This window comes from Penaeus japonicus, unplaced genomic scaffold (genome assembly GCF_977035675.1).
Source record: "Penaeus japonicus unplaced genomic scaffold, GWHDUDI00000001_assembly GWHDUDI00000009, whole genome shotgun sequence".
NCBI classification, from domain to species: Eukaryota; Metazoa; Arthropoda; class Malacostraca; order Decapoda; family Penaeidae; genus Penaeus; species Penaeus japonicus.
In genome coordinates this window covers 7,685,777-7,696,996 of record NW_028234411.1, presented here as the reverse complement: position 1 = coordinate 7,696,996, position 11,220 = coordinate 7,685,777, and the positions used below count along the sequence as shown (strand labels likewise).

Sequence of the window (11,220 nt, the reverse complement as noted above, 5' to 3'; positions counted from 1 at the left end):
CGGCCGATTGGGACCCACCCTGTCGACTGTCGCTCGTCGCTGCCGCTGTGGACGCGCTCGTGTCTGTCTAGTCATCTAGCTGACTGATCTTATGTTTGCCTGTAGGTCTAGGTACACAGGCAGACTACAATACATACTATATGTGTGTTGGCCTATATATACGTACATGTAGACATATATGTAGGGCTATATAAACATTAACACACACACAGCATGTGTTGTTATATCTATCTATCTATCTATCTATCTATCTATCTATCTATATATATATATATATATATGTGTGTGTGTGTGTGTGTGTGTGTGTGTGTGTGTGTGTGTGTGTGTGTGTGTGTGTGTGTGTGTGTGTGTGTGTGTGTGTGTGTGTGTGTGTGTGTGTGTCCCTATACTGAGAACATACATACATGCATACACAGACTTCATTATGAAAACGTAAAAAAAAAAGACATAAATGACACTGAATACTTCACAACGCAAGAGCTGTAATTATCGCCTTTCGATTTCATAGTCATCAGAACTACATGTAATTGTGATGACGATATAATATATATATATATATATATATATATATATATATATATATATATATATGTGTGTGTGTGTGTGTGTGTGTGTGTGTGTGTGTGTGTGTGTGTGTGTGTGTATATATATATATATATATATATATATATATATACATATATATATATATATATATATATATATATATATATATATATATATATATATATATATATATATATATATACATATGTATGTATGTATGTATATATACATATATATATATATATATATGTATGTATATATATGTATATATATATATATATATATATATATATATATATATATATATATAAATATATATATATATATATATGCATTCCAATATACCAAAAACCTTATCTTTTCCTCGTTGTTGCCCCGGAGCGGCAGCGAGAATCGTTGCTCTGTGCTTTTACGTTAAATTCAAGTTACAGCATCATGCATTGACCGTTTATGAAAGCTGTACCTTTTTCCGCTATAGATTAAAGTCGTTTTTGTCGGTATAGCTCCTTTTATATTACACTATTCCATTGCAATTAAACACTTTTCAAGCAGTGACATAGCATTTATGCGAAGAATTTGGGATGACTCATATAGATACATGAAATACCGGGATAGCTCAATGAAATGGCAATAAGGAATCAAGATCCATGATTTTAAGATTTTGAATGTTCCAATCGCGTGAATTTTTCATGAATTGCTTCAATCATTGCCGACATGAAAAGTATAATGATGAAAATAATCATTATAATGTGAATAACAATGGAGGAGAGTGGGGCAGCCCGAGAGCGCACGAGGAGAAAGTAACATGAAACACAAGACTGCTGTTTTAAAGCAGAGCCAGTCTAACCTATATGAATTTCAGGAAATATCCCATGCATAGGGCCCAGGTGAAGGATTAAAATGCTGTTTATAGTGGTCTGTTATATTATAACTATGCCATCATGGTTTATATAGATAATTTAAAGCATTCATCGTATATGCGAATCATCCAAGCATTGGCAACAGTCTGTAGTATTGGCGAGTGGAGGCGTCGAGGGCCACTAAATTGTGGCAGTGATTATGGGGGAGGCACTAAGCGAGCGATAAATTTTCACAGCAGGCCATCAGTTTATCTAATTTGTAAAAATGGGGGATACCTAAGGGTCTTTTATTTTTTTTGTGGGGGGCTACACTTCCGCTACTGATCAACATATGTGATCATTCATCAACTCGGTGCACTACTGTTTTGATTTTTTTTTTCAATCAGCTCCCCCTTTTCGCTTTTTTCGCTTTAGTCTCCCACTCTTTCTCCGTCTCCATCCCTTTCCTCTCAAGTATTTCTTCTGGTTCTCCTTAGACCTTAGTGACATTCATAAATCATTCGGCGAGCTTTTCAGAACTGATGTCCCTTAGCTTATTACAACCTCCTGTCTCCATGCTCCCCTCATCCAGATGTTCTTCGATATTTTCTTGTAGTATGTCACTCTATTTGGTCTATTTTTTTTTTCTTGTATTGAGCTTCCATATACATTCATGATATTCAACCACTGGTATCAATCTGTAGTTTCTTGCTTTGTTCAGACTGATCAGACAACAATTTTTTTACTCTGAACAGTCCCTTCCTATTTTGGCTTCCCTTCCTGCCGTTCGCATGTTTATATCTCTCTATTCACCGTATTTACAAAGAAGAAGCTTGTTTACTTCATTTTGTTCTAGACTTTTTAAATTAGCTCATGCATCGTATCGAATCGCTATGCAAGGATTTTAGTAAGACATCCATCCACTTTCTTTCGTGATTTCATACCATACAAAAAATAAATAAATAAATAAATAAAGACACATAAAATAATAATAATAATAATAATAATCAAATAAAAAAAATAAATACATATGGCATCCACGATCTCAAATGCACGAATGACATGGGTTCTGAAATCATCTGGAAACCTATAAGCGAAATGAACACATGTACACAGACGGCAAAAGACTCTCTCTGTTGATTGTTTTATCAGTCTTAGATTGTTATAATAAGTAATTTTTAATTTCCCTAATATACTTCATGCCTTTCCCCATCCACCAGGGTTAATATCACTGTTATCAGTATCACCATCATCATTACCATCATCTTCACTACCACCACCATTATCATCATCATCATCATCATCATCATCATCACCACCACCACCACCACCACCATCATCATCACCACTACCACCACCACCATTATCATCACCATCATCACCACCACCACCATTATCATCATCATCATTATCATAATCATTGTCATTATTATCCTTATCGTCATTATTATCATCAGTTTCATTATCAGCAGCATCTCAACTGCCTTTAATTGACTGAATTGTGTCCTTATGAATATAACAAGCAAAATAAAAGAGATAACTCTGTTCCTCATAGTACTATATGTTTTATTATTATTATTATTATTATTATTATTATTATTATTATTATTATTATTATCATTATCATTATCATTATTATTATTATTATTATTATTATTATTATTATTATTATTATTATTATTATTATTATTATTCCTTTTTTAATGGCTCGCTTATTTCACAAAATCCCAGAAGTGAAAAGTTCACAACCGAACAAATGAATATTCCCGTGCTTAAATCAACCGTATCAAATTATGAATAATCATCCTAAGATTGTAAAAGAAAAATAATAATAAATATAAGTTAATAATAAATCAAAATATAAATAATACAAGAAATGTATTGAATTTCGATTCAGAGTGAATGGCATCTTCAGAATGTAAACAAACAGACGTAAACATCGAAGTGCCTTTTTTACGCTCTTCGGTGAACCTTCATGCATTGAAACATCTAAACGGACATTTATTGCAATGAATCAGTAATCATATATGGACGATATACTCAACTTAGATCCAGGAGAGTATATGGACTATGACACCGAGGAACAGAAGACGTTAAATAAACAGAGAGAAAGCTAGAATCCTTCTCTAACAACTTGCAACAATTTATCATCGAGCATGCAGGTAAACTCGACTCGAAACGGAGCACTCGTATAATTAATTAGGGGGTCATCATTTATCATTCGATAAGCCGAGTTCAATTAACTGATGGCATTAAATATTGATCAGACTTCCATGAATTTCTATTGAATGATTTTTTAAGAGTCCTTTGAATTGGGAAGGCAATATGGTTTGAAGTAGAAGACATTGCAAAAGTAGGACCCCTCAATGCAGTTTATTTGTATACAATCATTTATAGTAGAAATATTTGGACATACACACCATACAAGAAAAAATAGAACGTTATTGGGCCACAACTCTTAACTTCGAGAAAGTAAAAACTAAAATAGCAAAGAACAAGATAAAATTGGAGAGACCCATTACCAGAGAGGTGATAGGGCACAAGTGAACCAATCTCAAGTTAAAGATGTTTTAACTATTTGCATTATATTCATATGATCTTAACCCATTAGCAGCGGATGGCACGATTTGCTGCAAAGGCAGAGTTGGTCGTAGACGCAGAGGGCACCATGCCAGACAGTGTAAACCAGCCATTCTACTGCATAAATATTTAATTAAAATGCGACCAATGGGTTTATATGCAAAAACTAGCAAAGATGTAATAAATGTAGCAAATTTGATATTTAATTAATTGACTGCCCATATCAATCCCACAATTTCTTCCATGGTGGTAATCACACACCAAGAGAAATAAAGTCACACCCAATAACTTAGAAATCAAAAGTCAGTCACAACAGGCCAAACCCCTAACTGAACAATACTGTAAAACAGCAACAACATTGAAAACAACACAACAAAACAGGAAAACAGGGATATAACAGAACACATCAACACCGCAAAGGAACACAAACCCTAGATAAATGTATCAGAACACAGATCAAAACTATACAAACCCAAAATATAACACTGGGACAGAAGACACCTACAAAACAAAATAACTCTGATAAGCTTATTAGAGTTTTTTTTTTTTTTTGTAGGTGTCTTCAGTCTCATTTATACCTCTTTCCACAAGATTGCATAATTATGACCCAAGGCTTAAAAAGAAATAAAAGAAGAAAAAAAAAAAACATAAAAAATAACAAAAATAATTGTAAGTCTTACAAGAATAACTACAAAACTGAAATAATACACACATAAGATAAAGCTTTAATTCACACAGAACCAACTAATTACAAGCCCCAACAGAAATGAAAAATTACAATCCTAATATAAAATTGTCAATTACAGAAACAGCCCAACCTCCAGTAAAGAAGTACTACGTTTTGAAACAAGAATTCAAGGATGTGATCTAAAAACAAAGAAGAACTGAAACCCTGTAAAAGAAGAAAAGAAGAACCATTGCCCTGGATATCACAGTTACTGAGCAGTTTTGTAACAAAGAAAAACTAAAGCAGAAGTTTCAAGGAATACAGACTTTAACATAGTCTAAAACCCTGTAAAAAAGAAGTGCTCTAGATATCACAGTTACTGAAGAGTGTTGTAAGTTAGAATGACTATGTTAAAAGAGTCTCATCTCAAGAAATTCTCCCTCTTGACAACACCATACCAGTATAAGGTTGTGTTCTTCTCTGTATTCTTCTTTGCTTGATTAATATTTTCATAACTACTGATTACCGTGTCATCTATCACAGTCGAGTTATTTTTTTTTTACATGCCAAGCAATTGATAGTCATGCCTTTTCATGTTTATCATATTGTGTTATTTGTGTATGCATACATGATACATACTTCTTTCTTGTGAGTTCAGAACATCCCATCAAATGCTTTGATGCTGAATGTTGACTCTCTTATCAAAACTTTCTCTGAAATGGCCAAGACTAAATAGAATGCAAACAAAGAAGTATATACTTGAAAATGATATATATAGAATTAAATGAAGGGGCTGATCCATTTTCTTTTGACACTACTCTTAGAAAACTAGTATCCTGAGTGAAATGTATTTGTTTCTGTTCTAGAATTTTTAGAGAAGACAGCATGAGACACATGGTGATATATCAGTAGTCTTGGAGAAACAAAGCAAAAACAAATGAAAATGAGAAAACGGAAAAAAATACATAATTACTGCACAAATATAATGTGCTTGTGTTTTTAAGTTTTCATTATTTAATGAATGTTCCATTAATTTATTCAAAAGTCTTAAGTTTTGAATAGACATTGTCATAATGGATCCACAGTCCCAGTTCAGCTTGTCTCATATACTTGGTCAGGCTGTGGATGTTACCAGCTACAGCACATTCCAACATCAGCTTCATGGCTATGGAAATATCAATACAATCGGCAACATAGCCAACATAGGTAACTCAACAGTCACACCAACTGGCCATCCCGTTAGCATACAAGACATGGTGCCAGCGGGTCAGGTAGGAGGTTCTGGTGTGGTTACCATGGGATATGCCCATCATCCACAGGCAACAGCGCCATTACAGTCATACCATGCAGTGTTCAACAATGTGGGTGTTGCTCATGTGAATCCTCAAGTACAGGCGCCGCAAGTACAATACTTCTCGTATGAGAGTTCAGCTGTTGCCGTACGGACCCCTCCACTTCATGCTTCCCAACATCCACAAGTGACTGCTCAGACGGCTAACATTCAGGGGCAGAGATACGGCAGTTGTAACCTGCCTGTTCAAGTGGTGACATCAAGTGTACCTGTTAGTAATAAGTTTACAGTCTCAAAATCAAGAACAGGTGATAGTTCATCTTCGAAAATCAGAGAAAATGATGGGTTGAAAAAGAGAAAGCTAAGGAAGGAGGGAGTGAGTGCCAAGGTTGCCCGAAAGTCCCGTAGAAACCGAGGAGAATCATACGTTAATGCCGCAGGAAAACTCGTGGAAGCTAAAAAGTATGTGGATAAGGACTGTGAGTGCAAAAATAAGTGCCTATCCAAACTTGGAAGTGTGACAGACAGAGAAAATATATTCAAAAGCTTTTGGGATATTGGTGATTTTAGTAAACAAAATGCATATCTTACTGAAAATGTAATTCTTGTGCCCAACGTCAAGAGAAAGCAGACCCAACCATTAGAAGAAAAAAATGGAAAAACAGTTTCAAGGCTTTATTATGTTCGCTTATCGGTAAGTCTCATCATTTTCTTTTTTGCTTCTTTTCAAATAGGATGGTGGATGTGATTATTACTTCTCAACTCCTACCCTCTTTGAAATCATAATTGATGACTTATTATCTTTATGATATACTCTGTGATATTTCTCCTAAATTAATTTTTGGACAGTATATTCACATGAGCAGGAACTTTAAAATTAACCATCAAAAATCTAATGCTATCTCTTTCATTGTATCAATCAGAACTGCAGCAAACAGACACGCATTTGCAAGACAATGTTCCTGCGTCTCCATGGTGTCTCCAACGGCCGATTGGACCGCATTCTTCAGGCTGTGAATTGTCAAATTCCCAATGCCTTACAGGTACGCTGATAGGTAGACTTACAGGTAGGCTGACAGGTAGACTTACAGGTAGGCTGACAGTGACAATGACTTACAGGTAGGCTGACAGGTGAAACATGCAAGTGAAGAAGAGAACCTGTGACATAAACACAGTTGTGTAAAGAGACAGAAGTCTTTGATTTGTGTTTAGACACTTGCAAAAGTTTAGGTCATAATTGGCTAACTATATGGCATATATTGATGTTCAAGATTAGGTTATATTCTCTACAGTAGATTATGAAGTTATTCCCTATCACTTAATTATGTTATAGTTGTTATTATTCACTTATCTTCTTGGCAATTATTATATAAACTAACATTATATAAGCAGCTTCAGGAAAGTTATCTCCTTCTTGCTCTTAACATTCTATAATAATTATTTCTATAATCATTATTGTAGTAGTAGTAATATTAGAATTAACATTATCAAGATTATCATCTCTATCATTACTATTATTATCATTAATGTTATTATATTACTTTTCATCATTATTATAGGTATAGCATTAGTAATAACAGCAGTAGTGTCACAACTCTTACTATTTGTTATAAATTTTATGTAATTTTTTTTGAGTTGTATATTTTACAGTTATTCTTTACCACATCATTATGATTTGAATGATTATAGCATCATCATTAGTTTTAGTATGGTGCTGGAAGTAAAGGGACTATGGGAACTAGCTTTGATATTTCTTTGCATTTCTTTGCAACAAAATATCTTTCTGTATATACATGTAAGATTTTTAAAAACTTCAGCTCTGATAAGTAATTTAATCTGGCTCCCACAGGACAAGAGAGGTCAGCACACGCCAAGCAACAAGACTTCCCAGGAGGACTGGGATCTTGTGACCCAGCACATCTGGTCAGTGAGGTGCAGTCAAGAGGAAGGAAGTGAAAACCCTATCCACAATCTTGGGGATCTTGGCGAAACAACCGGAAAGGACTTGTCGGTCAAAAAGATGTATGAGATGTATAAAAGATGGTGTGAGGAAAGGGGTAAAGTGCCAGTGAGTCTGTGGGTGTATCGACACATTGAAAAGTCTTGGACCAACAAGGAGAGTGTATCAGCTAGAAATCCGCCAATGGTCGAAGCTCAGGACGTCCTACCCGCCTCAGCTTCCAATCTTCTGAATGATGGCTCTGAGCAGACTAGAGAACAAGTGCCAGTGGAAGGACAGAAACTGCCTGAATTAAGCAGAAAAAAGAGAAACGGAGAGCGAGTGGGTACCATGACGAGGATTGAGAGGAAAGTCAAGAGGAACAGTGGTGCAGCCTACTACACTGCAGCAGGGAAATTGAAAGAAGAAAAACATTATGTGGATAAACAGTGTGGTTGCAAATATCGCTGTATACCAGAGATAGGCTCTGAGGAATCTCGTAGACAAGTGTTCATGAACTTTTGGAAATTTGGAGACTTTACAAAGCAAAATGAGTACATTGCACAAAAGGTTGTGTTAGTCCCTGTCATGCAGAGAGAAAGAGACAAAGTGCCGGAAAAATTCACAAGAACATATACAAGAATATACAATGTCCAAATGAAGGTATATGATTTTCTCCACAATATATGGCTCATAATGAAATTGTTAAAGTTTTAAAGAATATTCTGGACTTCTTTTTTTGTTTGTTTGTTTGTTTTTGTAGTTTTTCTATGGAACTGCTAGCAATTTTTGGTCAGTAATATTTGTATAGGTTATAAAATAGAAGTCTATCAAACTGCCTAATGTCTCATCTTCATTGCAGCCAAGTGAAAAGGCAGTCAGAGTCTGCAAGACAGCATTCCTTCAGCTGCATGGGGTGTCAAATGGTCGAGTTGACCGTGTGTTACAAGCTGTGGCCTGTGAATCTCCCTTTGCATTGAAAGTAAGATATTTTCAAAATTATATTCTGTATAGTTTATATGCAAAATGCTGGTGATGGAAATAAGTTTACTCTCCTTTAAGGCATTAATGTGTGATATGTAAACTTAATAGATGGAGTCTAGGAATATTTGATATGTAAACTAAGTTCATATAGTTCTGATGAAGATTAATACTTTTTTTTTATCGCCATTGCAGGACCGACGAGGAAATCACTCACCTAAAAACAAGACAAAACAAGAGGATGTAGAATATATCTGTCAGCACATCAAAGCCTTCCCAATTGAGCCCCAACATCATGAGGCCAACAACAGACATGCTCTTCCACAGGACCTCAATGTTGAGAAAATGTATCGCATGTACAAGCAACAGTGTGTTCAAGATAACCGGACACCTGTCAGTAGTTTTGTGTACAGAAAAATTTTGAAAGAAAGGTAAAGATTGAAGTCAAGTGTTTGTACACTTGGTGAACAGTGACAATGTTAAGTGTTTTAAAGACAAGAGAATTTAATAGTTTAACTTGAATTACTTGCTCAAAAGTATGATTCACATGAAAATGAAGAAAAAGGACATAAATCTCTCTAATTTTGCAATCTCCTTGGATACATGTGTAGATTAAAGAATGAATCGGTGGATAACAGTGAGATGCTTTTTGCAGGTTTAATTGTTTCATTAAGTGTCCAGCCAACAAAACCCCTGAGGATGATTTGCAGTTTGTGTGTCATCATATTGAAACTTGTTCAAGAAACATAACAGGTCTGTTATTCTTAGAGAAAAGAGAACATAATGTGTTGATATATTCCAGCTATCACTTTTGCTTTGTCATTAGTGTTTTGTCCTTTCCTTTCTTTTCTCTCCTGAAGTCATATTTTATATTGTTTTTCCATACTTTTTTATTAGTAAAACTCTTACCTACTTGTTCTCTCTTTCTCTCTCTCTTTCTCTCTCTCTTTCTCTTTCTCTTTCTCTTTCTCTTTCTCTTTCTCTCTCTCTTTCTCTCTCTCTTTCTCTCTCTCTTTCTCTCTCTCTTTCTCTCTCTCTTTCTCTCTCTCTCTCTTTCTCTCCTCTCTCTCTCTCTCTCTCTCTCTCTCTCTCTCTCTCTCTCTCTCTCTCTCTCTCTCTCTCTCTCTCTCTCTCTCTCTCTCTCTCTCTCTCTCTCTCTCTCTCTCTCTCTCTCTCTCTCTCTCTCTCTCTCTCTCTCTCTCTCTTTCTCTCCTCTCTCTTCCTCCTCTTCTCTCCTTCCTCTCTTCCTCTCCCTTTTTCTTCCTGCCTCCCTTCCTCTTCCCTCCCTTCCTTCCTCCCTCCCTCCCTTCAATCCCCCCCTCCCTCCCTCCCCTCTCTTTTCTTCCTCCCTCATCTCCCGGTATCCACAAATATGTATTACTAAACAAAGAAGGAATTTCCCTTGCAGGGTCTGAGGCCGAAGAGTTAAGTACAAAACAACAGCCAGATAAGAGTAAGAATGCGCAAGAAATCAGCGTAAGAAAGAGTCACAATGATTACGTGTCGCAATGCACTGAAGAAGGAAGGAAGCCCGTGGGTATTGACGTGTACAGGAAGATATTCAATTCAAAATATTAGGAGCAGCATTTGTACTTCTTGAAGGAGGGTGATCACTGTTGTGGATTGATGACAGGAAATTTTGTCTGTTGCATATTGCACAATTTATTTGGGTTTACAGTATTATTTATTACTTGGGCTCATATTTTAAATCAGCTTGAAGTCATGATGATAGCTGTAACTTAAAACTTTGATGATTATGTAGGATTATCTGATTCAGTTAGTTTCACATTCTCTTATTTCCTTCCTATGAATATAGCCCTTTTTGGAGGATGAACCCGTGAGATGGAAATTTAATCCTGAGTTATTTGTGTCATGGACTGGTAATTGGAATGACAAAATTGATTATTTAAAACATTATGAGAATCATGTAAACTTCTATGTATGATGTTCATATTTATGAGCATTTTCTTCACCAATATATTGTATCTATTTTTATATAAATTCCAAGATAATGTTATGCAACAAGATGTACAGATATATGAAAAAAATACTATACATCTTCCCTAGTAGCAATACCCTGTGTGGATTATTGCAAAAAGTTATTTGCAGTTGCAATTAATGTTGGTGTCTTAACAGAAACACTCATGAATCAAGATTCAGTAAAGTACATATTTTCCTTTGAAATTTATGCCATGAATTTATTATCCTAACATATTTATTCAATATGGTACACTAAAGGATTAGTGCATGCATGCTCTGTGTGTGTGTGTGTGTGTGTGTGTGTGTGTGTGTGTGTGTGTGTGTGTGTGTGTGTGTGTGTGTGTGTGTGTGTGTGTGTGTGTGTGTGTGTGTGTGTGTGTGTGTGCACGCGCGCGCG

General features: G+C 35.5%; 1 protein-coding gene across 2 annotated transcripts; it reads left to right on the top strand.

The window, feature by feature from the left end:
* The first annotated feature begins 3,298 nt into the window (after positions 1–3,298).
* Positions 3,299–11,031, top strand: LOC122257733 (uncharacterized). Of its 2 annotated transcripts, XM_043023220.2 has the most exons (8): positions 3,299–3,547; positions 4,772–6,617; positions 6,847–6,966; positions 7,773–8,525; positions 8,725–8,844; positions 9,039–9,274; positions 9,499–9,596; positions 10,252–11,031. In XM_043023220.2, exons 2-8 carry the CDS (start codon positions 5,706–5,708, stop codon positions 10,419–10,421), a joined length of 2,409 nt encoding a protein of 802 aa, XP_042879154.2. In that variant the 5' UTR covers positions 3,299–3,547; positions 4,772–5,705; the 3' UTR covers positions 10,422–11,031. The 2 variants fall into 2 exon arrangements, with proteins under 2 accessions (XP_042879154.2, XP_042879155.2); XM_043023221.2 differs by lacking the exon at positions 9,499–9,596.
* Positions 11,032–11,220: the final 189 nt, after the last annotated feature.

Coding starts and splice junctions, on each gene's coding strand:
- LOC122257733 (XM_043023220.2), top strand. CDS start 5,706: ATGGATCCACAGTCCCAGTTCAGCTTGTCTCATATACTTGGTCAGGCT. Junction 9,275..9,498: donor AGAAAAATTTTGAAAGAAAG/GTAAAGATTGAA, acceptor TGCTTTTTGCAG/GTTTAATTGTTTCATTAAGT. Junction 9,597..10,251: donor TTGTTCAAGAAACATAACAG/GTCTGTTATTCT, acceptor TTTCCCTTGCAG/GGTCTGAGGCCGAAGAGTTA.